We start from the raw sequence: 27920 nt of genomic DNA, 5'->3' as shown, positions 1-27920 counted from the left end.
TCTCATTAATTTAATCCAAAAGAAAAATCTTTGACCATACAATTATTATAATGACTTCTGAGAACATTAAGACATGCACAAGTCTCAAAATACAGTCTTAAGACTATAGGAGCTAAGTTTTGCCAGGGTAAAAGAGGAAGAACTGTAACAGCCTGTTTGAAGCAGGGTGCAAGATTTCTTCTGTTTGAGACAAGCAGACAAGCATGCCCAGATAAACATATACACAGACAGACACACACAGGTTTTACTCTTTGTTTCTGAGTAATTTGGCTGTGAGTGCACCAATAAATTACACTAATAGGTTTTAGTAACACGAGAAAGCAATTACTGACCCACAATTTAAACCACGTTTTAAATTTTTCGCTTTTAAAGAATCTTTTGGAAATTTTGTCTCTTGAGATTCCCTCATCTTAGCCCAAAAACAAAATGGAAGAGAAAATTATTTTGCTTTTCAAAAACATTGCCCCTCTTACACAGCAGAATACCATATAATGTTAATTCCCTTTCTCTTTCTTGGATTAATTTTATACTTCATAGTGTAAAAAAATTAAGATTTCTGTGTCTGCTGCCGTGCTGTGGAAGTGGTGACAATAGCTGAGGTTATTCCCATATAATTTACAACTTAGTACCTTTTTACCTGCTTCTTGTAGTGGGTCTATGAGCAGAAAATGCTGATCATCTTCTAATATTACATTCTTGGTCTTTAAAGGAGCTTTCAAATAAACCATGATGCTCTTCTTGGTCATTCATGGCAGAAACTCTGTATAGAGTCCTAACAAATTGCTTGTGTAGGTTCTTAAGCTGTCCCAATACTTCCTAAAATACTTGCAGTATTTCAGTAACTACGTATTAATCAACTTCTAAGAATTTTTATTTTGTTAGGCATAATAAGTTCACAAGGGATACTGAGATCTCTGACTTGTTCACGTGCTGTCAGGTAACGTACTCCTTTGGCTTTGTGTTTTCCTCTTGTAATTTACAACAGAGTTTTTGCTCCAGGGTTAACATAAGGGTAATAGAAATTCCGATTTACTTCTCTGTTTGCACCAGAAACGTTTGCACCATTCATCAGCATGCATGCTTTAATGTGATTACGTGCCTATTGTTTGGCCACAATTCCCATGCTTCTCCACTTCTGCTTGTGCTGATTTTACACATATGGTCACTCATATTTCTCTTCTCTAAATCCTCGTATATTCTCTAACACTGTTTTTGAGAGGACTGCATGTGATACTGTTCCTATAACAGTAATCATTGTTTTCTTGATTTGATGACTCAGTTGTTGGTTCTGCCATCCCATGGCGTCGTTGTTCCAGCACTGGTGACACTGGGCTGCAAGGGGACGCAGCTAACCCACAGCACTTTACAGCAGAGCACTTCACAGCCTTCCACTTCGGCCCGTTCTACCCGGAGGCCGCGCCCCTCGCCGCTCTCCACGCTCAGAAGCTCCTCCCTGCCGGCCGCGGGGCCGGAAGCCGCTGCCGGGTGCCCTGTGAACCGGGAAGGGCTCGGTTTGAATGAGATCCGGCTGATTCACCGCGGCCCGGGCGGCTCCGGCCCAGGTGAGGGCCCGGCCGCCTCCGCGCCAGGGCGCTGAGGGGCCCCGCGGCGGCCTCTGCGCGGCGGCGGCGGGAGCGCGGCCTGGCAGTCGGCCCGAGCGTCGGGCAGGGCCGCGGGGGGTGCGGACGGGAGCGGGACGGGACGGGACGGGGCGGGTCTGGCGAGCCGGGATCGCGCTGGGCCCTGGCCTTTCCGCTGGGAAGTCCGAGCGCTTCGGGCAGCGGGGACAGCTGCGAACGGGCTGGGGTGAGGCGGCGAGAGGGGCCGGGGAGCGGCGCAGGGCGGGGGCCCAGCCGCTGGAGCCGGACGGGCCTCGGCGCCGCACGGGCCCCAGGGCCCGGCCGCCTCCGCCCGGCCCGCTGCGGCCGCCCTTGTTCGGCAGCGCCCGGCGCGGGTTCGAGCTGCGGGCAGAGCGGGGCTCTGTGCCCTGTGCCCTGTCAGAGGCACCTCACGGCCGGCAGCGCTGCTGCTCCCGGGGTGCAGCGCTGCCCCGGTCCCCGGCAGTGCAGCTGAAGTTAGAGGGGCACAGGGGAAAGTGGAGGCAAAGCACTGGCTGGGATACCTGAAGGGGGAAGAAGCAGAATTAAGTAGAGAAGAAGCAATAATCAGAAATTAACGGCGCTATTTCTAGTATGCAGCTGACTTAAGTAATGTTTCTGTAACAAATTTGTGTCATGTAGTTGGATACTTGTAAACACGGTGGTGGCGTCATGCCTTAAAGTTGCAGTTGTTTTCGGTATGCCGTGGAAAAACAGAAAGCCAACAGGGATTGAGATTTACTTTTTAAAAAGAACTTTTTTGTAAATATATCTCAAAGTTATATAGAACTGAAATGGTACTAGGCAAGCTGGAAATCTGATTTGTGTTCATCTAAAAGCTGTCAGCCCTGGGAGTCCAAGATGTCCTGTATGCCTCAGGTGGGGACTAAACTGGGAAGAAGATTCTGTGAAATAGAGCATTCACTGTGACCATATTGAGACAATGAAAAATATCTGTTTGTGAAGAAATTCAGAAATTGGCTAGCATATAAATTGCTTCTGAATCACTAAGTGTGACTTTCAATGGCAGGGTTTAACCTGTAGCTTAGTGGGAAATTTTGAGTTCCATGATCTGTTGTAACACGCCATTTCAGTGATACTCATTTGAAAACTATGATTTAGAACATTTTAAGTTAGAGAATACTTTAAAACTAGTATTAAATAATACCAGTATATAAATTAGTTTGTACATGATACCAAGATATAAATTAGTTTGTCAACTTTCTTGGAAGCGATTCACTCCTGACAAAAATTATGGCGTATAAACTAATGGTACCTGTAAGTACCTTGTAACATTTAGGATGATGGGAAAGGGCGGGTGTTAAGGACACTGAATAATAGAGAGCTGGTATGATGAGTGCTTGCTGGACTGCTGCATAGTTCCACAATAGTTGTGTGTCTTCTTGGCTTTCTGCAGAAATTCAGAGAAGGCCATTACTTCATGTACTACATAAAATGAAAATGAATTCTGTTGGTTTCTGTGGTGGTGCAGCTTGTTAATGAATCTTTGCTTATCTGTAAGTTTTATGTGAATGTACTTCAGTAGCTTTAAAGCAGTCTGTTTGAATCTGTGTTACTGAAGTAACTCCAGCTCAGCAATGAATGGAGTAGAGTTAGGTTTGCTGTACTTCTGGAAGTCAGAAAGCAGAGCCTGGGAAGCTGACCTGCCAACTACCTAGTCCAGCTCAGGTCTATTGAGATTCAGGTCTGTGTGAAACAAGGCCTGGGTTTACAGAACTGAGCACGTTGTGGACTTGCACTACTGAGACTGCATTCATGCATGACATGATTAAACTCAAGCTTTAATGAACAGATTACTTAGAATTGTATATTTTTTTCTTCTTTTCATACAAAATATATAGGAAGATAGACTAGTCTACCCCCTCTCCCACCTTTTCACATGTGAAGTCTCTGTTCAGGTTTGATGACTTTAACTGCAATGAGTTTCTTTTCTTGGTGAAATAATGTTTTTCTGCACTGTGCACTTTCTCAGCTGATTTACCTCTCCAGCTGTTTATCGTCCCAAGTGAAGCTGAAATGGTTGCAGTTGCACCAAAAACCTTGAGCCACTTCTGAGCACTGTTAATAAAATTGTTGATCATCTGCTGTGTGTAACTCCTCAACAGGAGATGTGGAAGTGCTTGTACAAAGTTTGTTATGTAGTCTCAGGTGGAGAAACTGAGTTACCGAAGATGAAATGATTTGCATCAAGTCTCTCAGTGTACAAATTGCAAAGTAAATTGCTGTCACCTGTGTGTAGCCTGATACTCCCTCCACTAATAGGGCAGTTTAGTAGCCATTGTTTTCTATGTATGTCAAAGCTGATTTTGATATTTATTTCTCTACTAACTCAAAAGTTGCCAAACCAGGAGAACCCTCTTTCATTGAGGGATCACATTGTGGAGTGTTAATGCTAGATAAAAATAGTGCACTGTAGTGTGAAACTCATGTGTCGCATGCAAGGAGATAGAGTAATTTAAGACTGTTTCAAGTTGATTTCAAAATACATGCTGCAACATGCCAAGTATAAACACAGTGGCTGTTGGTTTATACCTGTATGTGCATCCACATTTGTGCATGATCCTTTTATATAACTTCATCCCTATGCTACCTAAGAAAAAATGTTTTCATTATTTAAAGCCAGAATTTAAGTGACTAGAAAATACCAATGAACAGCTGAGTAGTGAACCAGAGCTCTCCAAATGGGCAACTCTTTCCAATTATTACAGTTACCTAACAGTTGTACTAGGAGCAAATGTTAGACGTGGGTTTTAAAATTTCTGTTTTCAGAACAGTTTTGAGATGCTTTGTGTATACTCTCACTGCATTATTAATATTAACTATTTTTCCCTTTTGAGGTAAGGGCAATTAAATAAAAATTGCTGTAATGGAAGTTCAGATTTTTAAAAAACATTTGATGACCAAGCTTATTTTAGTTATGGTGTTTCAAATCATGGACACACATACACAGAGAAGCTATTTAATTCTTTTTTTTAACCATTAGCTACTGTATTAATTTCAGTGATGAGTGCATGTCATCCAAATTCCACAATGCACCAAAATGCAAGTTTATTATGATAATTGTCCTTCTGTATTTTTTCTGATACAGAACTATTTGATACAGTTACTTCCATAAAGTTACACTTTATAACAGAGACTGTTAACTCTTCCTTGCAGACAGAAAGAAACAATCAAAATACCTTTTGCCAACTTTGGAAGGAAAATAGGTGAGATTTACTGTGAACTGTTTGTTTACTTTTCTGGCTTTTATTTATATGTATATATAATGTAAGTATGTGTGTGTGTGCAAGAATATAGGGTAAAAACAACAGAGAAGTTGCTAATCAGCCCAGCTTTTTGCACTTTGTAGCACAGGTAAGATTCTCAGCTGTAGGTTACCTTTTGTGCCTCACTGGGGAGCAAACCAAGCTCACAGAGATTTGTTTCTTTCATTTCTTTGTAGTAAGTGGGGAAGGGAATGCAAGGCCACTGGGTGGTCAGGTGGCTAAAGGTGAATAACTCAGGCCCAGTTGAAGAAGAAGCTGCAGTTCTGTTGTAGCCTGTGCTGCTGGCTCTTGTGGTCTCTCCTGGATCATTTCCTTCTGCAAAGCTGGCAGGAGGATTAGTAACTTTCCATTCAACTTGTCAGTGATTTCCACCCCAGCCTGTCAGCACTGAGAAACTCTGACTTGCTATTTCTCTTCCAACTTTATGGGAAGGTGAATACATGCTCCTTTGCTCTTGTGCTACTTTGAGATAAGCTTCAAAAGGATCTCTGTTAAATTGCCTCAGTTACTAAAAAACAAAACAAAAACCCCCCACCCAAACAAAAACCTGAAACAAACCCCCAAAACCCAGAGATATTCTTTGAGCAGCTTTAGCTTAAAGAATGATTTGACAGAAATGTCTTCTGGAGCCTGTATTAGTGTTAAAAGCAATCAGCTTTTCCAAGACCTCTTTTTCTGCTATGCCAAGACAACTATTTCTGGGATGCAGCGTGAAGCCTCTCAGAGAAGTGAGCAGGGTTAAACCCAGCGTTTTTGATAGCCTCTCAGTTTGCTGCAGGGCTGCACAAATGGCTGTCCTGGCAGTACTGAGAAAGCAGCATCAAGTTGGTGAGCAGCAGCAGCTTCCTCATTGCTCCTTATGTTAACACTGACATTGAAAAAAAGTCTTATCAAATCACAGCCACAGATCATTTCACAGATCTGTTTCAAAACACTGCTCTATGAATGATTGAGTGGAGGCAATTAATGGGCAGCGTTCTCAGTGAGGAGGATAAAATTAATTTAACTCCTAAATTGAATGTGAAGCAGCCTTTCTCTACCGGAATTCAGGCAAACCTAAAGATCTTTGTCACTTTTCCAGTCACGCCAACCACTTTTGCAGAAATAAACAGGAAAGTTTTCTGTACCCACAGACTGCTCTTACCCTTGGTGCTTAGGGCATCTTAGCTACAGCAAGAGCTTCTAAAATAGTAAAAAACCACCATGGTTTCAGTTTCTAACAGCATTTAAAATGATCAATTAACTTTAAATTGCTTAAATGAATTATTAAAATATTTTGAGAATTTAATATCAAAAATGTTGAGAAAATTGGAAGCTTCTTGCAGCATTATGGTTACTTGAGTGAGACATGGCATGTACCACTTGTAGGAATTGTATGGTAAAGGGAAAAAAAAAGCCCAGTAAACATTCTTTGGGTTATTCTTCAATGGTGCCTTGTCCTTTTTCAGCTTATCAATGTAACATTTCTTTTTTACATGTGCCATGATTTCTAAATTTTAAAAGGTTTCTGCCTTTCTCCTTTCTATTTCCTTCTGCAGCAAAGAGACCTACTGGTGTCATCTTTACAGTCAAAAAGTGGGAGCTGCAGCCAAGTTTGTTCTGTGAGCACCTCTTGCTGAGCACCAGGTTAGAAATGTATAGTTGTTTTATTTGTAAAGGCTTAAGTTAGCTTCATTACTATCTAGAAATTTCCCTTAAGCTGTTGTAAGACTTACAAAAGCATTGTTGGAGAAATGGCTGAAATAATATTTAGATGGTTTAATAAAAATTAAAATCTGTTTTGGTGAATGTATTCCATTAACTTACATTTTTCAGATGTTTATACATCTCAGTAAACATGTTTAGATCCATATAGACTATAGGCTACTAAAGCATATTCAGTTACAAATAGGCAAGTAAAGCATTAGCTGCCAAAACTGTAACCAGAATCATGTCATGGAGCTAGTGAAATAATTTGAGTGCATCTAGAACTGTGTTTTGGAGATTTTATGTCTGTGCTGCTGTCTTGAAAATCTGAATATCTCAGTTCAATGACGGTTCTGTGGGAAATGTTAGGTGTCTGTAATACAGTGAGATTTTGTTGTAAAGTTATGCTGATAAGTAGTCAGTTTGTTTAACGCTTTAATCTAATCCAGCTCTGATATGGCAAAATATATGGCTTTTATAAATGATGTACTATACTGTTGGGTTAGAAACTGGAATAAACTGTAAATGAAATATTAATTAGTATGAGCTATTGCTTTTCCCTTCTTTTATAGGATTTATTTGTTTATTATTTCTTAAATGTACAAAGGTAATGTACCTCATCAGTTGATGGAAGTTGCTGTAGTTGTCAGAACTATCAGTTTTAGGGTTACCAGTGTAGAGACCAGAAGTTTCTTAAAATAAATGAACAGCCATGATGGATTAAAATAAAAGTTTTAGGAGCTTAAATATACTTCTCAGTTACTCTTCAGCCCTCTTTAGTGACACAGACGATGAATCATTGTGGGTTTCAATGGAGGAGTATCTACCACAGAGGGGTAACATGAACTGTAGTTGGCGTTAATTTGTGGTAACATTGTGACTGTTTTATTGAAGCCATTTAACATATGCTTACATAATATCTTTAAACGGCAACTTAACCTTTCCAAGGAAATCCTCCAACTTGATTTGGAATTTATTGTAGTTCAGGATAGAAGAGCATATACACTGTGTGCAGCTTTTGCCTCTAAAAAAGAAGCTTGGTGTCAATGACTTACTGAAGAAGTTAAGCATAACCACTGACCCTTTAATAAGCTCCTTTTTCATTTATATGGTGCCAGTGGAGCTTTAAGAAAGTGCTTACTGCTAGCTGAGGCTGCACTTGTTGGATTTGCAGGTTCTACAAAATCAAGAGAGTGAATCATATTAAATGAATAGCCTGATAGTTCACTGAACTGGGAAAGTGAATTTAACAAGTCGGGCAGGTATTTCTGGTCAATGTATCTTGGCTATTGTTAAGTATTGAAGTAGGAAGTAAAATGCTGCTTCTTTATGTGTTTAGAAGCTTAAACTATTTTTTAACCTTATACTGAAATAAAACTTGTTAGTCTTTAGCCAGTAAGAATTCTAGCAAATTTCAGAAGAAATTATGAGAATGATGATGACATTCACCTTCAGCATGAAGATTTTTTCATGTACAAAGCAAATATATTTTTCAAGTTCTTTTGCATAATTATTGCAAAAGAAGGCTATTAAATAAGTATTGTTAATGTAATCTGAAATCATGTATGTAATTATGTGTAATGTGACATCTGCTTGGAGGATGTATGTATTTTGGAAATCATATTTGGTGTTCTCAATTGCTTTCAAAGCCTAAACAAACTTTGTTGTGTTGTATTAAAACTTGTCCAGTTAAGACCAAAATTTTTGATGCTGTGCTTTGTATCTTCTATTTCATAAATAAAATAAGCCAGTAAAATTTTCTGATTTTGGCTACAAATGCACCTTGGAAATTGCTTGATTTGATGAAAACAGCTGTTTAAAAATTAATATTCAGCACGCCTTTTTTAAATTTTATGCATAAGTTTTGTTGTACAGAGCTAAGAAGTTGAGGAAGCCAAGTGGTAAAGTTCTGTTAAAGCTGGGGCAGAACCTGTACCTAGGTATCCACCATAAAATTATAGATGTCTTTTCAACAACAGAAAGTGAAGAAACTGTAGACAAAGAAACAGCAGTGTAATTTTTTTGGTTGGGCATCTTAGCAGCCTTTATTCCTGGGGACCACCCCCTTGAAAGTTACAAGACACAAAAACTGATGCTTTTAATTTTTTTTTAAGGAAGCTGTTTCATTGATTGGAATAATCTTGCACTAAAGCACTGGCACATGCAAGACTGGGAATGTATGAAATGACTGTACTGTCACTACTCTTCTAACTATATACACATTAAATGTTTACTTTACAGTATTTCTTTTAGTATAATGAGTTCATTAAAAAAAAGCTTTTGATGCTAATTCAGAGATCCATAATCTGCTTAGTGTCTTTCACATGTAGTTTTGATGATAACTGACAAGCTGTAAGTTAATTAGCGCGGAACTTACTAATGAGGATGCTAAAATCCTTACTTTAAGATTTTTATTGATGATTTCTGAGCAAACAAAAGTAAATTCAATTGTATATCTAATAAGTTTTAGGAACTTTCTGGCTGTAGGTACTGATCATAAGTAAGAAAAATCCCCCAATTAATTGACTGATGGGAAAGTTTTGAGAAGTTTGACAAGAGTGTTCATCTTCAGAAATGGGGATAACCCAAAACCAAAGCAATAAAGCAAAGTCTGTTAATTAGCATGGAAGACAGCTTCTTGAATTAATATGTGGTGTTAATTAACAGGAAGTCTGATGTTGTGTTGTAATTACCACCAATATTTTTGACATACTGAGTGACTGAAGGTGAATTATATAGATAACAATTTAGTAAACATTTCGAGCTTGGGAACATTTTTCCTTTGTTTCTGTTTTTCTAGAAATATGGATAGACTTCTGCGACTGGGAGGAGGTATGCCTGGGCTGGGACAGGTTAGTATATAGCTTGTCAATCTTTTCTTTAAAATTAATAATTTCTGGAGTATTTCTTCTATTATGCTATCATATTTTAAAGCAGCATCAAAAAAACATTGTTCATGGTAATAATCCTTGACTCAAGAGATTTTATATGTGTATCTTTGTTACAACCTGGCCTTTTTTTTGTGAATGACTATGTGTGTAAGTTTACAGAATGTTTATAAACCTTTCTTTTTTTGTCTGAGCATTTAAAAATTTATATTGGAAAGCATTGGAAACACATAATACATTTTTTAAAAACCAGTTTCCAATAATATGAATTTTCAGTACATGAAGGGTATTTATTGTAAATGGCCAAGCACATCCACCGCTCTTTCATAAATTACATATTTCAGTTCTTGGATCACATTGGGAATGGGGCATTATAAGATACTGAAGTATATGTAAATTTCAAGAGGTAATTTGAATTGAGTTTATCACTTGTGGGTTGTAGCTTCCTGTATGTGTGTTTTATTGTGTCTCCTCTTGTCGATTGTTCTCACTTCTGTTACCACTCACAGCAAGAAGGCCTCCCTGGCAGCTGTCCTGTTCCAGTGAGACAACTATTCACATTGTATGGCTTCTCCTACCTCTACAGCAAGTCCTAGTTCTTTTTTCCTTGATCAACTGACATGGCCAGCAGTCTTCAAAAATAAAATCAAGTTGATCTTGTTACATTGTGCTGATCGCTGTGGATACAGGGGAAAAAATAATTAGGAATCTTTGTTTGAGGTCTGTAGGAAGAATTATATCCTTAAGGAATGGGCTCCAGTGTAAATTCCTTTGTGGTCCTTTCCTGTGGTTGGCTGCAGTAGCTTCCTGGTCTCTTTCTAAGTCGAGAATCCAGACTCTTGTACTGGAGGAATCAATTCTGTATGTCTTGGGCTTCAGGATGTGTGTCCAGGGTTTCTTGTGGGATAGTTGAAATTGCTAAACCCAAAGCTTCTTTTGGTTGTGTATAGTGTGTTTGTGTCCAGTATAACTACAGGAGGAGTTTAATACTGAAGCATTTGGTGAAATATTGTAGGCTGATCTACAGACTCTAAATGTTTTGCCAAATAAGCTGTAACTTTTGGTGCATAATTTTTTTCCCCCTTTTTATAGCTAAAATTCTATTCACGTTCTCTTAGTGAATCTTCAAGCCGCCCTCAGTTATTTTTAGTTTCACTTTCTTAAACAGTTATTTCTCTTGTTCCTCTGAGCTGCCAGCCTGCTTCATGACTCTTCATTTTTTTAACATCTGTGCAGTCTAATCTCTCAAGCTTTCACTTCTTAGTCCTCTCTGAACTTGACGCTTATCAAAGCTGTTTTTCAAATTTACTGTTAACTCTCTGCTGTTTTCTGAATTTTTCGTCTTTAACTTGAAGCTTGCTAGAAAATTGTGGCAGACAATAGAACATAACATTCAGAGGAAGCTTGCTGAACTCCTCTGGTAGCTTTGGCCTGCAAAGCTGCTCTGTGTTTGTTTAAATATGGAATTGTCTCTTAAATTAGTTGATGAGTATATGTTAGTTTGAAAAAAAAGCATAAAACTGAATTGCTCTTTACTCAAGTTGCTGCTTGCACTGGATGTCTTGACTACATTTGTAGTCATTTGGTTTATTGAATCATCAGGAAGGCTTTTCAAATAGACTATTTTTATGTCCTTAAAATAATGTGTTTCAAAGGACCTTGAAAAGTCACTTTATATTCTGAGTATCTATTGATGATAATTGAGATTGAGAGACAATCCAGAGTGAATCAGATGTCTTTGAGATAGAAGAGAGGAAGAAGGTATTTCTTGGATATATTTTGTAATGCTAGAAAGCAAAATTATTACCATTTGTTTGCACTAGAGTGTTTTAAGCAACAGAACTTTCTGTTCTTATTGCTGTGTCACAGTTGTTGTAAAGGTTGAACATAGTAAAAACATCTGACTGAGCCAATCTTGCCAGCCTAAGTATCATCTGTATATATAGTCTGGTAGAAAAAGAGGCATTTTCAAAGTAATTTTATCACATAGTTTGGAGATTGCTTTTTCTTGTAGCTTGGGGTCTGCTTAGCAAGAGGAATGCATCACATAAAGTCTGCTAAGGGTCTGTTTGATTTGCTTGGTAACTGATGTTAAAGTACTGGCAGATGCTTGGTGAGCACAGTTTCTGTTTGATCTCTGCCAAGGCATTCTTTCTCAGTGACCTGCTTGAGCTTCTTCAGCAGCAGTTACTTGGCTCTTTCCCCTTAGCAAAATTACCTCTTCTGGTTATTGTCTCATTTAGGTTTTCTTGGTCTTCTTAATTTCCAAACTCAGATATGTTGTCCCAAATGCATTTTAAATTCACGTATTTGCAATATGTTTTTCAAGTCTTTTGGTGTAGTGTATTACACTTGAGAACTGCTGTCACTGAGTTTGCAGTTCTCTTTCCTTACTTCTTGCTCCTTCAGGATGCTATTGAGGGGTTGATTGGCCTTCAGGTGTCCAGAGGTGGTCAGCACTGAATCCATCTACCTTAAGCCTGTCTTCAAATGGCTAATAAACAAATCTTTAAGGAAGTAATCTTAAACTGATACTTCAACAATAAACTTTCCTTCCAGTGACATGTGGCTTAGAAATCTTGAGGCATTTCTTCTCTTTTAACGATAGGTGGACAATGGACTGTCTTAGTAGAACAGGAGATGGACAAGAGACAAGAAGGGAAGAGGCTCTTAGAACTTTTGGCATCACATAAGCCATTTTTTTCTGTCAGAATGCTTGGTCATTAACTGTGTGTTCTTTTTATGGCAAGGTACCTGTGTTTAGTTTTGAACTTGATGCCAGAAGTATGATGTCCTTTGGAAACTGCTTCATGCAGAAATTGTGTCTTACATGACTGGTGTTGTACCTGGTCCATAAGTTTGTTTTGTCTTGAGTTTAGGTTCTCGTGATAAATGCATAAGATGAGGGAATAAATGAATGAATGAGGCCTTTTAGAAAAGATGTAAAAAATTGAAAGGGATGTCTCAAAGAAAAACTTATGACTTCAGTGTTGCTCCTGTAGTTCATGGGAATTAAGATTTTGGCAATACCCTTGTTCTTCTTCACTTACATAGTCTCCTTTCTCTCTCCTTCTGCCCCTTGTCGTGTTGGGTTTTTCTACTTATCTTCTTTTTCCTGAATCATTCTTTTCAGTTTGTCCCTCTGGAATACTGCCTACCACAGAATTTCACTGGTGGTTTAGTACTTTGATTTGCATTGTACATTTGCTGCAGACAAATGAACAGGTTTGTGGGGTACGTAAAAGCATTCTGCTTATGTAGCAGGCAGGAATTTGGAGCAACACTCTTTCATTTTGTATGCTGAACTATTGTTTGCTGGTGGAATCAATTCCACATATGCCTCTATTAGGCAATCCCACTGCAAAGGGTGTGAGCAAATTAGGTGCATTTGTAGCCAAGCTTTTCTCTCCATCACTTACAGACTAGTAATTCAAGTTGAGCAAGTTCTTGTCCACACTAGCACATGCTGTCTGTTTTTCTGAATCCAGATGTGATAGAAAGCAGTGAAATAATGACACTTTTTAAAAGAGGCTTTAAAAGTAATTTTTCATCGGTTGTTAGATTTTTGAAAATATTCATTTACACTGCTCTGTTAGTGGAGACAACTGTTCTAGTACAATAAATGAAAAATAAAACTGATTCTGTAATTTTGAATAAACATATATGATGACAGAGGGGAAGAGGAAAAATTCCAATGGGAAGGGAGGGGGAGACAGAGAATTGACCTGTGTCTTGTAAGGAGTGTTTACACCTTGACTTGGAATATAGAAAAAGAAGTGCAGATAGCTATTTTATTTGAATCATGGACTTGCCAATTAGCCATCAAGTGCTTCCATCTGTGAAATAGTTGATCAGATGGGTTAGCTGGGATGTTTCCAGATTAGGGCATTGTAAATGGCACTTGAAAACTGTCACTTTGATTAGGAGGTTTCAAATACTGCACTGCTTGGTGCTGTGGAACCTTTTTCCCCTCATAGGATCTTGGGTTTTTTAGAACATGCTTTTCCTGTTTAGTAAATCTGTGGCACCATTGGAACTTGGGAGACCTGCTGCTGATCTAAAGTTCTGCTTTGTGTGCTCATCTAGTCAGGGTGCTTGTTGGAGGAGAGCACAGTGCATTCTTTTGTGGGGCTTCCAAAGAGGAGTTGATGGTCTGGCAGACAGAGGAGGGTCAAGCTCTGTGTAGATCATCCCCAATTAACAATTAGATGCAAATTTCCTGGAGTTACTTCATTAAGCTGGTGTGTCATTTGAGTACATGACTTTTTCTTGCATCTTGCATCTTCCATATGTAAACAAAAACATCCACCAACAATAAAATCCTCAAACCCAAAACAAACCCAGACACCCCCATCCCTCCTCTCCAAAAAACCCAAAACCATGCCAACAACCCAAACAGGAAAAACTGCAGCACCTTACCATCTTTCTGAAAATTATTTTGGTTCGTTGATTCTTGAAACAGCTTGTGTTTTAATTTGAAGGGTGTAAATGTGTTGTCTTTAAGTACCTTTTTCATTGTAAAGCTGTAGAGTGTTTGGGTATCTCAGTATCTGTTTAGCTTATGACTTTCTCCTTTCTGTGTCTCCTGGGTATGTATGCTTTATGTGGTTTGAATTGTGGTGGTACACTGTTGTCTGCTTCTCATAAGTATTTGAAGCTTCAGATACACCTTTGGAGAATATTTTGCCAGGGGAATAAGTCTGAATTATAGCTCATAAAACTGTGCATCGTTTCTGTGCCATTGCTTCTGAGACGTTTCCCGGCAAAGTTCTCAAGTACGAAGAGTGTTACTATTTCTAGAACTCAAATGTAATTCCCAGTAGATGAGGTGGTGTACAATTTGGATGGGTTATTCCAGTTCTACTTTTTTTCCCTGGAAGCTGTCAACCCATTTAAGGAATAAGAAAAAATTCTCAATGACAAACATTTTTCATTTCATCCATTAAAAATATCCAACATGAAATCCCATAGGAAGTTCAGAAGACTTAATTGCCCGCATTATCTTCCATAGAAAGTCTCAGCATCAGTTTTTCTATACAAAATATATGATTTTGTTTTCAGGAGAAGAAAACCACCTTAGAGATAATAAACTGTGCTGTTTCACTTACTTTCACTGTCTGGGATGAATGTTTTACTGCATTGATTAGTGTTTTACTACAGGGCTGTTCAGTGAAAGCTTCATATCAAATTTAGGATCCAGGTGTGGCCAGGGTCACAGGCCAGGGTCTGGTTTTGCTGGAGATGGTAACTCCATGGGTCATGTTAGGCTTGTTTGAAAGTTACTGGGGATGGCAAAGCAGAGTATAATTCTCATACATTTGAAGTACATTTGAGTCATTGTAATGTGATTTGTCTCCTAAGGAGCTAATTGGAAGAGGAGAAGAGAAATCTGCTAGAATTGGTTTAGGAGAAGCCATAATTTTAAACCCTTAAACCCTCTGTGTAATTTGTGTTATAAAGGCTGTTTTGAAGTAGGATGGCTGCACTACAGACATGTCTTACATATTAATCACAAACAAATATAAAACTAAAACTAAAAAAGCCAGTGGGTTGTGTCTGAGCATTACAGTTTCCTCTGATCTGCTGTTTTCCTCTGGAGAACATTTTTAGCTGCCTCTTCTTGGCCTCAGATCTTAAACTTCCATATTTCTAATAATTAGGCAATTAGATTCTCTCTCCTCAATTTAATTGCCAGTGTAGTCCAGCTGACTTTTGACTTTCTCCAAAAGAGACAAAGGAGCTTGGACAAGGAAATGAGTGTAACCATAATGAGAAAGAACATAGGGAAGAAAGGGTAAAGAAAAAGAAATATATTTGTGCATTTGTCATTTCACCTATTCACTTGTAATGTTCCTTTCTGCAAGCAGGAAACAGCCACCCTATAGCAATCAATTTTATTTATTTCTCTTAGAAATTGTATCTTCTTTCTGAAATCCCATGCAATTGAATATTAAGTTGCAATGCTACTATGCAGCACCTTTGAGTGAGGGTTTCTCTTTTCTTCCTGCTGTGTAGAAGAGTCCTCTGTTTTCCTATGAAGCTGGAAGTGTTTTTGTGTTATAGGTGTGGTTTGGGGGGCTGGTGGCTGTTGGCTGATTGGTTGTTTTTTCAAGTGTTGCAAACAATTGACCTTGCTGCATCTTACCATTGAGTCTCCCAGTTCACCTGCTTGTATCCAGAGGACCAGCTCTTCTCAACACTCAACCTACAGAGATCTAGAACCCAGTGCATTCTTCCTTATACTGAGGATATATCTTCAACTGCTTTGTCTACAAAGTGTACTTTAGGGTGAGCTTAGGCAGAACCTACTGAGGGCTATCCTGCCTTCTTGGCAGAACTGTCTTTAGAATAAGGTAATTAAAAATCTACATTGAAGCAAGACTACAAGAGTCAGACAAAATTAGAGATGCTGACTCGTCATCTGCCTTGAGGCTCTCAGTTCTAAATCCCAATACTTTCTGTAATGCTGATGGGAGTAGATAACAGGTTAATCCTGGCTTTTTTCTGGAATGAAATTTACCTCTGTATTTTCTTTTTATTTCCAGTAGATTGAGGCTGTGAAAAACAATAGCTCTTTTCAAAAAGATATACAGTGTTAGTGAGAACTTGTTTTATGTCCCTAATCTTACGGCTTTCTTCTATGACATTGTCATAGAATCATAGAATGGTTTGTGTAAAGAACATTTAGTCCAAATTGTCCTCATGCATGATAAGGAATTTTAACTTGAATTAATGTGCAGTAATAAAGCACACCTACCCCTTTGAGTTTTGTGTCTCAATGAATGTGCAGATTAAATGGGGTAAAGATAAATGAAACACTGACCCAGGGAAGATTACACTTAAGCAGCCATTTCATGTAACAGTTGTGTTGGGAACATTGTGGGAAGTCTGAGTATTGCAAATTGCATCAAGGTTATATATATATGTAAGTAATTTTACATCATGAATACATGTTATTATTGAGTAGTAAATGTTTATTTCTAATAATAATGTTCTGTAAGTGTCTCATTAAACTAGAGACTATTTTTGTTTGAAGTTCTTCTTAGTTAAAAACAATCAAATAACAAACTGCAACAAACCAACAAAAAAACCCCAAAAAAAGCAAAAAGATAACCAATCAACCAAAAAAGCCAGAAACACCCCACCCCCCCGCCAAAACCATAGCAAAAAACCAAACCAAACCGCACCTCACACACCCTAAAAAAGAAAACCACAGAACACCACCCCACAGAAACTAAAATCCTAAATAAGCAGAAAGCTAAGCAGTGAAATTCTGGCTCTGCACCAAAGAGGTGTTGGCAAATTTATGATCCCAACCCGTTTAACCAACTGCTCAAAGCTATACAAAGTTCTGTGTTTTGTAATTTTGGTTTTGAAGAGGAAGGGAGATGGGAAATGTTATATATTTCAAGTCCATCTATATTGCTGTTCATGGAGTTCTGTTGTAAATGTGAACCTGGGTAAGCTTTTTTTAGGAGACAGAATTTTGTAAAACATACTGAGAGAGTTTTTATCTAGCCTGTTAAGGTGAGGTTTTTCTCAGAGATTTTTCAATTTAAGGTAGCAGTTGATGCCACAATACTTCCTTAGTATCCCTACTCCATTTTGGAATCTCTGAGACTAAACATATTACTGCAATTTTTATTTCATCTGACATATGGTGTAACAAGACAATATGATCTTTCGAGAAATCTAGGCTGTTTGTTGAGGCTTACGGTATTTTGTGGTCTGTTATGCTTGCTTGTTTATAATTGGTATAAAAATGGACCTAAACACACAAACTGTTTAGACATAATGGTGGCTTCAAAATCTAATCCTGTTGATGTGGAACTAACCACAAAATTGTGTGTAATAGCTTGAAAATAGCAATAAAATTTCAAATTGCTACTAATTTTAGTGTGTGGTTCACAATGTAAGTAATATATTTTTCCCTTTTTTATTGAGCTCACTGATTTTTTAATATTTTTGTATGATTGCAATAATTTTCTTTGTCATGACTGATCATGTTAACTTCCTGTACTGCAGAAAATGCAATACATGTTTCCTAGTGCTTGTCAGGACAAAGTTGTTGGAACCAGTGAGATCCCAGAATATGCCTCACTCTCTTTGTACTTCCACTGATGGAACATGAGTTGGTAATTTCCAGAAGTGTATTGTCTCAGTACAGGAAGAAAATGATTCCACAATCCCAACTCTGCTTAGATTTTTAGGTTTAGCAATGTGTAAAAAACACTGTGCTGATCTAAGAAATTTCTTATTCTTTATATCCATATATCAGCAGGTTGTACCACTTACTGGCAAAAAGTAGAGAAGAGCAGTGGTACTCTGAACTTTTAAGGCCTTGCTATCATTAACACCTGCAACTCCTTTGCACACTTGCTCATGTTTGTCCTCTCTGCAGCTAGTATTTTGTAGGTTTATTTCCCTTGTACCAAGTTATACACACAAAATTGCATTTACCTCCACAAAATAGAACATTTAAGCTCACTTTAGGTGCCTCATCCTTCCATGCATCTTTTAATATGATAAATTATTATTTTATAATGATTGTCATTGCATTTATACCTCAGTTGCCTTTCTCCCCCTTACCTTTATAATAAAATGTCATCTTTACCTGGAACACTTGTTCTGGAGGAGGTAGAGAAGGGTAATGAAGAAAAATGGTGGGATTAATAAATTCAAAAGTAATCCAAGGGGGGTCTTGTATTTTTTTTTTTTTTTAGCTAATCTTTCTCAATTGTCTTTGGATATAACAGCTGAAAATATGTAGTGAAAGGGTTAAGTCGGCATGAAAGAATTCATTTCCACTTTAATGACCTAGCCTTGCTGGGTTAGGACGATGGGGAACATGCTTCTGACTTGTACTCCTATTGCCAATTAACACCTCCTATAACAGGTTGCCTCAGCTAGTCATTGAAGCAGAGGCAGTAGAAATAGTTTACATGCAGCTTGTTTTTCACACTAGTTGTTTAATACTCACAAAATTAAACTATTAAAAGGTTCTTTCTTAGCTTACTGGGAAAGAAATAAAACATGATAGCAATCATTGTTTGCTTGTGTGTCCTATGTTTGTGCTTAAATTGTTCCAGTTTCAAAAATAAATAGAAATAGTAATGATTCTTTTATTTTACACTGTAATATGTCGTTTGGTGCATTAAAGCTGAGATGTGCTTTACAGCACTTAAGTTCACTGCTTTTGGATTTTTATTACTGCAAAACTGGGTTTTCTTTGAAACAGATATGATGTATTTCAAAATCATCTTTTGTGCTATTAGCATGAAACCAGAGCAGTGTTTGAGATCCATTTAAACAATGGAAAGTGTATCCATTTGTGGAATATTTCTCAGTTCCTTGTGTAATTAATCAAGTCTGCTTCCTCTTAACTATTTGAATAATTCTAAAATAGTACAAATAAAGAGCAGTGCTCTAAAATGACACTTTAGTTCACATTTAATAATAAAATTGGCTAAATAATTTCTATCTGTTCACACTAAGAGAAAGGTGAAGTAATATACCTAAAAGTGTTAAAAAATTTGCTAAAAGGCCTGAGTAGGTAACACTTCAAGGCGTTAGTTTTTATCCTGTAAGAATGGCAAATGCCTTTAACACTTCGTCAACAAGGGTTACCCAAGTAAAGGTCTGCTTTTTATATTGGATCATCTCTTTAACTATTTGAAACAAAAATAGTAACATGCATAATTTAATATTACAATGTAATTTTCTGTCCATAACTTGCATGCAATTCTTTTTCCCTTACTAATCTTACTAAAAAAAAAAATATTTGAATAGTGATAACCTAATTTTATCAAGTATTATTGACCTTGGAATTCTGCCATTCTAAACAAAAACAATCCTAAAGCTTGGTTGGGTTTTATGAGGTGGCCATCAGGCAGCTCATTTCAGTGACTGGAAGCATAGAGTTGATTCAGAAGAAGCATCAATTTTTCAGTAACACATAACAGTATTTTTTACAGCAGTTATTTAATTTTAATAATTACTGTATCCAGCTTATACATGCATGGTTGGGAAAAAGAATGTTCAGTATTCCTTGCAGTTTCCAAATCTAATTTTTCTCTAGTTCTCCAAGAAAGAATCCAATAAAGCTGTAGGTATGCAATATTCGCTGCTTTGAAGTGAGATGGACAGTCTTCTAAAACTATGTAATGACATAGCTGTCCTTTGAATATGATAATGTAACCAAAAACACCAGTAGCTCTTTTGCATTGCAGACACAAACGCTTTCTTTTCTGGGTTCCTGATACCAGTTAATTTAATTTGGTGCTCTGCTTCATAAGGCTGGTGCTTCTTTGTTAAAGTTGGCAGGCAGTGAAGTTTATGAACAGTGGTAATAGCACATGCTGTGGAGGGTCAGTGTAAAATATTTGCCTCCATGTAGAGATTAGCTAATAAAATCTTTCTTCTTCTTTGCTTGATGAAAGAAATGCGTAAACTTTTGTGAAAGACTACCAGAAACAGGCCAAAGAGATCTCAAAACACATAACTCATAGGTGGCTCCCACATACTGTGTATCTAACATGCAGAAGCTGGGGCTGGCACTCCAGGGCTGTGTTACATTATCAGCCATTTGTGGAAATGGAGGTGATCAGAGATGGAACAAATTGGTTCCAGTTTCCAAACGTCTCTGTTTTCAAATCATCTGAAGTCAAGTAAACTACTTGGAAGACTCAAGTTCCATTTGGCTTTATCTGTTAAATCTTTGAAGGTTTTATGATAAGAATTTGATGAACTTTGGTTCCATTTCTGTAGAAATACTAATGTACTAATGCATTCTATCTTTGATAGAAAAATAATGTGAGACTTGACCTATGGATCATGTCCTCCTCAGAATTCCTGAATTTCAGTACTCTTTTGAGTAGTTCATTGTAATTGATATTAAAAACAAAAGAAGGAACATTAACATGAAAATGAATACACATAATTGGTATGGTGCAATGAGGACTTAAGTTTTCCCATAATCTAGCTGGTAATTAAAATCTATAAGAGGAACAGAGCAGATGGAAAGGAGATAGTGAGGTCACACAAAGAAGCATCAATGACCAAGGAAATACTTGGTATGTGCTGTGTATTTATAAGATGACTGAGAGTTAACAAACCTGCCTTGTGTACTACCATTAGCTAATTTTTACAAGTTCAGGTAAATTGGTTGAACTGCACAGTAAGAGTGGAAACTCGTGTTTGATATTTTTACTATGTCTTGCATGTGCTTAATATGAAGCAGCAAAGTATGCTGTTAGGATCCTCCTAATCCTTAATGTAGTAACTTCTGTATCTATTTAAACACATTTAGCATGTAAAATCTTTCACAGTGAATACTATGGCTTTTAAAAAAACAGCAAAAGTTAAGCACGTTGGCTTGCACCAATGAAGAATTCCTTTATGAATTAGCAGAGTTTCCTATGCTGAAAATAAATTGTTGACTGTGGGTGCTGGCAATGGGAATTCAATGTAAGTTTTGAAAAAAAACCCTATTTTATCTCATAGAATGCCTAAAGATTTGATAAAGTATCATATTAGATATGCACTCTTCTGCACCATCATCACAGTAAAAGAGCATTTGGATGCTCCAAGGAATATAGAAATCATAAGGAAATATAAGGAACGCCCTGCTTTAGTTCCTACCTTCACTTAAACTAAAGGTGATTAATCTGCCTTGTTACAGAAACAAAATGTATTAATATTTGTTTCCTCCCTGTAAGTGATGAATCTACTGACTGATCTCTAAAATGAGAAAAATTTTGAATAATAAGTTCTTATAAGTTGAGGACACGGGCAGCTATATAGAGGACAGAGCTTTGATTAATGCCTCAGCTGCAGGACAGGTGTCAGTGTGATTTTAACAAACACTGGAAATTTCATAGAGGAGGGCTCATCTGAGAGCCACAGTCTGTGGAATAAGCTTCAGTTCAAGCCTCCTGATTTTTGAGAAGCTAGTCTCAGTCAAACAACAAGATTAGCCTTCCAGAAATCATGGAACTGTTTGTGCTAATCTGGGGGAGATTTTTATTACTCTATTCTTTATTTTAAAAATTACTGAATGGTGTAATGGGATGGTTGCTTACAGTGAAATGTTAAACAAAATCTGGAACAAATGTAGAATGCATTTCTACACACCATGGATATTAGGGCTCTTCTAAAGAGCAAGCTTACTAGTTATTTTTATCTTCCCTTCAGACCTCTGGTCTACAACTGGTGGAAAATTGGGAGAGCATTATGTATGAAAAAAGGGTTTGGTTAACAAGCTAGTAAGTTACTTTTAAAATTAAAACTCAGGTTACCTAGGCTTTTTTCTTTGCATTGAGTAAGTGGAAACATGAGTCTTTGTGCTTTCCAAATTCTAAGCGAACACTTCTAAGTGAATAGACTTAAAGTAGAAGAGATAGAGTTTAGAAAGTAAACTGACATGTTTATGGAGAAAAAAACATGGGAACAGCATTGCAAAATGTTTGGGCATTTGAAGCTTTGCCAGTCAATTTAATTGCAGAAAATTCGGGATAAGTGATGGAGGTGCTCTGTCCATCTGGTTCTGGGCAATGTTCTAAAGAGCTGCTTTCAGTGTGTTTCAGTGTGGATGCTAGAGGAGCACATCTCAACTGGAGCATCTTACTTTTGGGCTGGGGCTAGGCCAGGGAAATACTTGATAAAGGGGTGAGCTTGATGAAAAATGGACCTTTGGTGAGAATACTATGGAAGATGAAAAGCAGGGAAACCTGCTGGAAGCTTGCTGATGAAAAGACTAGAGTGACAGAAGAAGTAGGAGTGAGTAGTAAGAAGTGAGGAAAGGCAAATACAGAGAGATGATGATCAGCAGTATCAAAGTTGGAAATAGAGGTTTGAAGCTTTTAGGAAGTGGGTATGGTTGACAGATCCATGCATATATGTGAGTTTCAAAATACAAAGATTGGATTCACAATACAAAGAGTGGATATAGAACTCATAGATTAATTGACTTTAAGGGGGAAAACCCCCACAACTGAATTTTCTTACTGTCTTTAAGGCTTTATTCTGAAGACTGATGTTTTTCTGTGTGTGTGAAAATCAGAGTATGCAGAAAGGATAATTCCTGTACAAATGTAATGTGTTGATTACTTAAGTATCCAGTTTTATCTTCAGGAAGTAATGGATTGTGTTGATCGCAGTGTCTTGTTTGATGTCATGAGGATGCATGTTGTGTTGAATTTTTTCACTTGAAGTGAAAAATTAAGAATTTATTCAAAAGATTTTTTCCCCCAGTTTTTCTTATAACTGTGGACTCAAATTTCTAAATCTTTAAAGGGTTCAGTAAAGGCACCATTTTTCCTCTTATAACTTGATAATGGAGTATCTTTTTTTTTTCCCATAGTTGCTTTGTTGCCCCTCTAAGTTTGCATCACCTCATGCAGAAGTAAGCTATGTCTTTTCAGTGGAAATTTGGTAATAAAGTAATGAATGTGCTGTTAATTGGATGTAATGAGGGACGCTCATGTGGAATTCTGTATATAACAGCAATATTTCTCTTGTTCCTCAAGAAAAGGACATTTAAACTGCTGCCTCTTGTGTTTTTCAATTTCAACAGTACACAGAACCTGTTTCAACCAATCATTCACACCTGGGACAGTTGTGCTAATTTTTGAATAACTACTCATAAGGCAAAGAGCAAAGTATTTTGTTCACAGCTTTTCCACCTAGGGATCAGAGGTCCGTTTTTTCTCTCACTGTACCAGTGTATCTGCAAAGTACTCCCATAGCCTTTAACTGCAAGTCCTCTTTAGCTGAAAGCTGATGAAGCAAAGGGAAATTGCTGTTTGTGTTGGTGCCAGTTAATCATGCTAGCCCAGCAGCATTTACATTCACACCACTGTAAGAAACACATAGTTAATTGGAGAACTGGCCATATTTTACAGCTGACGAAGGTTAGCATTGCAGCAAGGCTGACTAATGGAAACTTATCTGAGACTTAGTCTGAATGCCTTGTAACAGGTTTGTATCCAGTGTAACACTTGCCTGCTTTATATTTGACTGGCTCTGGTAAGAGTGCTCTTTAGACTGTGTTGTTTGGGTGGGGATGACAGGATGATGGCTGGGTGACCTATTACAAAATAATGTTAGTGACAGAAAGTGCTGTAAACAAGGGTTTGGAGATTGGGTGTGCAATTTTTTGTTTTGTTTGTAGCAACTACATCTAACTCAATAAGTCAATTGCATATGCATTTTTCTACAAGTTTTGCAATATGCAAAACAAAAGGAAATATTTAGAAACTGCAGAATAACAATGATGATAACAATAATTGTTTGTTCTTTTTATAGGGGCCACCAACAGATGCTCCTGCGGTCGATACAGCGGAACAGGTTTATATCTCTTCCCTTGCACTGCTGAAAGTAAGTGTTCTGTGTACATACATGTCTGGATATAATGCTGGAGTTTGAGCACCTGGCAGCAGTCCAGAGTTAATGGACTTGTGATGCCTAAGTGCTGGCCAGACTTATTTTAAAAATAAATTAATACTGATTGGAACCCTCAGAAACTTACTTTAATTAGTTCTCTTTTGTTGGGTTTGTTTTTACTATTTTATAGTTTGTTACAGTTTCCAAAAGTGCTACAAGTTGCAAATTAGCTAGAGATCAACAAAGGCTGAAAAAACTACCTCAAATCAGACTTGAACCTTCGTTTAAACATATGGTGTCATTTGGTCTTAATTCCAGATGTTGAAGCATGGTCGTGCTGGTGTCCCTATGGAAGTTATGGGTCTGATGCTTGGGGAATTTGTTGATGATTATACTGTGAGAGTGATTGATGTTTTTGCAATGCCACAGTCTGGAACGGTGAGTTTTTCGCATCTAGACCTTGATAATTTTATTTGCTTGTTTGTTTTTTTCCTTAAGGTAAATATATATTTTAAAAGGTTTTTGTGCTTTGCCTCGTTGAAGCAATCTGAAGGTGTAAGCTGTGAGTTATAATACAAACAAGTCCAATGGTTAAAGGATTTCAGTAAAAAGAAATGTAGTCAAAACTTCTTTTTGAGCAAAGGCTAGTACTTAAATGTGTATAGCAATATATGCAGATATTGTGTCCTTTTTTATGTATAAATATAGTGTATTACATGACTTATAAGACTTATAAATTGATAACTTTCAAAACTCATGTAGTATGAGCCAGCAGAAATATTCAAAATGTAAGAGGTTACATTGTGATGGTTCTATATACTTCAAACTTGCTCTCTTTGACAGATCTTAGTTGCGTGTCTCTTAAATGATAGTTCTGTGATATGAAAAAAAAAGTGTTTAAATTTTGAGTAAGAATATCCATTTTATGAACAGATTAAAGAGGTGAAGAATCAAGGGGCATAATTGGAATTTATGGTGCTTTATTTCGTGTAACTGGAATGAAATGTGCTTGAAACAGGCATGGGATAATTCCTTTGTTACTCAGAGCTGCACTCCATGAAATTTTTAAATTCTTTTGTCCTGAGTTTACTCATGTGCATAATATAAAAATCTACAAAAAGTCAATATGTGATATTTATCTTGAATAAAACGTGTAGAGCTGAACTTGGGACAAACAACAGGCCACCGTTTGCAGACTAAACAGAGGAGAGAAAAGTGATTTCCTACACCTATTTAATCATGTTTACTTATAGTGAAGATTACTTAAATAGCAATTCACAATATTCCTTCAGCATTTAAAAAATCACATTGAAATACATTTCTAAAAATTATATTTTGCGTTTAAGGGTGTTCTGTCATGTAGTACTAAAGTATTCAGGTTGTCTTTTTAAACAGATGCTTATGAATATTTTTGTTTGTGTGAAGTTACAAGTTAAAAGATAATACTGCTTCATGTACAGCTACTGTGATTTTTGTCTGTCTTTTAATAATAATGCTTCACGTACAGCTACTATGGGTTTTCTGTTTTTTAAATTAGGGTGTCAGTGTGGAGGCAGTTGATCCTGTATTTCAAGCAAAAATGTTGGATATGCTGAAACAGACGGGAAGGTAAGGCACTGTAAAGAGGGCTGACAGCCACAAGTACTCTCTGCACGGTTTTTAGAAGAAACGGCTGGCTTTCTGCAAAACTTGTGATCTGAGGGCTATTAATAATGTTTAAAAATAAGTAATTGCCCCAAAAATTAGGTGAGTAGCATAGCATGTAATACAGTCCCCCTCATGCATTTCAATTGTCAGGAGATTGTCACTCCTGTTAAATCTACAGCTTTGATTATCACCCAGAAAGATTAGAATGCTGCTCAGTTTAGCATTGGCGATTACTACACAACACCTGCTTAAAAGATTGATTTTTTGATGTAACCCTTGAAATAAAATTTTTTAAATTTTTGAAGTTATAGCTTACTCATGAACAATTTTAATTAAAAGAAATGGAAAATAATTTTGCAAAAGATCCTAGTATTTAAGCAAATTTTTATTTCACTCCTACCTCTCAACAGTTGTCGTCTGCTTGCTCAAATTCTTTTACTGTGGGAAAAACTTCAAAATTAATGTTAGCAAAAGGCTCAGCAGCTGAACAGAACAGTGCAAATTGCTTTTTGACTGAGTTCCTAGTTCTACTGCTGGTTTAATTGATATTTAATCCTTTCCCACCGTTGGTTCCCGTTGTCCATGTCTGAAATGGACTTTCTGCCATGAAAATTCAACCTTCGATGCCAAGGAGTTAAAGAGTAGATATTTACTCAAGTGCTGAAAGGGTAAAAACTGGTTCAGGGAAGGTGTGGTAACAGTGAAAAACTGAAAGCATGATCTACCACTGCTAATGTGTATCATTAATGATAGCCCTCTTTTGTCTCATTTATTCATGTCCATGTTTTCACCATACTATGGTGAGTAATTTAAATATTACTAATGGTGTTTTTTTCACAGCTCATCATAATTTATGCCCTGATATGTTCCTGTTTCTTCTTGTGATAAGTGTTTATGTTTTTAAAAATCTCAATGTCCTCTTTGTTTCAGACCTGAGATGGTAGTTGGTTGGTATCATAGTCATCCTGGCTTTGGCTGTTGGTTGTCTGGTGTAGATATCAATACTCAGCAGAGCTTTGAAGCCTTATCAGAAAGAGCTGTTGCTGTGGTGGTGGATCCCATTCAGAGTGTAAAAGGAAAGGTATAGTAGGCTTGCTTTTTATTTTTAAGGTACTTCAGTAAGATTTAATACAGAAGCACTGTAAATATATGTAAGTACTTGATTTTTGGAGGCCCATAGCAAAAAAAAAAATTAAAACAAAAATTTCATTGTAAATAAAAAGATCACTTCCAGTTTGTTCTGCAGCTTAGATAAGTAGTCCTTAAACAGGCTGGAAGTCTTTGATATTGTCAGTACACATAAACAATCATAATCCTCTCATAATATTTTGCTATTCAGGTATCACTCAACAGGTTTACAACTAATAATCCAAATATACATTGTTTTATATATTAAATTTTAGCTACAAATTCTGAGATCAATTACTAACAGATTGGAATAGGTTCAGCCCCTTAACACGAGTACTAAGAATGCATTGATTTGCAGGCATTGCATATGATGATTTTTATTAAAACTTCTATTCCAAATGCTTTGGGCAATAAAACTTTATAGAGAAGTTGATATCAAGCATTTGAATTTTTGAGAAGCGTGCAGATGAATGATTAAGTACGTTAAATTATTATGAAAAGAGATTTTAACTTGCAAAGCATATTGGGTTATAGTTGTCCTTTGTTGAAATCTCTTTTGTTCTTGTTTAGTTCTCTTTTTATTTCTTTCTAGCCCCATATGCCATTTTCCTATTTCCTGCCTCATGACAGCAGGGAGCAGCTCTATTATCACCTTCACAGAGCTGTCTGCAAATGTGAGAGGCAATTCGATTTTGCTCAACCACAGGGAGAGTGGATTAGAAAAACTACAGAACGTACAGAAATTGGCTAGGTGGTTTACTGCTTTAAAATACTGCTGAGGTGTTTTGTTTGAGCATGCACTCCCATTGTACTGTAGAATAATTATTGAAATGCGTCATGGTATATATGAATGATACTCATGTAAATTTATAAATATTTCAAAACTGTTCATCTTCTATAAAACTGTACTATCATATTTCCTGTGAGGCAGATCTTAATAAAGATACCAAACACTGTGAGTTCACTTAATTTCATAGCAGAATGTTCTGAAGCTACAGTTGCTGTTTTGGTTGTTTTGTTTATTTTTTTTTTAATTCTGAATTTTATAGCAAATACGTTTATGTAACAGGCAATTGAAAAATTGTTAACTTCTGGTTGTTTGGAAGATATTAGACATGTGTAGAAATTTTGTTCCTTTTTAAATTGCTTGAAGAGTAGAAGAAAATACAGGTAGTCTGGGGGGCGGGGGGGTAAGATGCAGTAGAACACTTAATTATTCCTAACTTATTTTTCCTAGAACTTTTATTTTCCCACTGCAATAGAATGTTGAAATAGGATTCTTTTTGTTTTGTCAAAAAATAATG

The 27920-nt window shown here is 37.0% G+C and overlaps 1 protein-coding gene across 1 annotated transcript in view; it reads left to right on the top strand.

Annotated features, from left to right (window-relative positions):
- Positions 1-1471: 1471 nt before the first annotated feature.
- PSMD14 (proteasome 26S subunit, non-ATPase 14) overlaps positions 1472-27920 on the top strand; it is a 46479-nt gene continuing 20030 nt past the window's right edge. The window contains exons 1-8 of the mRNA XM_059475707.1: positions 1472-1562; positions 4776-4825; positions 6424-6511; positions 9372-9423; positions 23764-23835; positions 24160-24279; positions 25379-25449; positions 26419-26569. Coding sequence (XP_059331690.1) covers positions 9376-9423; positions 23764-23835; positions 24160-24279; positions 25379-25449; positions 26419-26569 — 462 coding nt within the window. The 5' untranslated portion in view covers positions 1472-1562; positions 4776-4825; positions 6424-6511; positions 9372-9375. The remainder of the gene's footprint in view (positions 1563-4775; positions 4826-6423; positions 6512-9371; positions 9424-23763; positions 23836-24159; positions 24280-25378; positions 25450-26418; positions 26570-27920) is intronic.

Source organism: Ammospiza nelsoni, chromosome 7, assembly GCF_027579445.1.
Source record: "Ammospiza nelsoni isolate bAmmNel1 chromosome 7, bAmmNel1.pri, whole genome shotgun sequence".
NCBI classification, from domain to species: Eukaryota; Metazoa; Chordata; class Aves; order Passeriformes; family Passerellidae; genus Ammospiza; species Ammospiza nelsoni.
The sequence above is the reverse complement of the archived record's forward strand: the minus strand, read 5'-3'. Positions and strand labels throughout refer to the sequence as shown.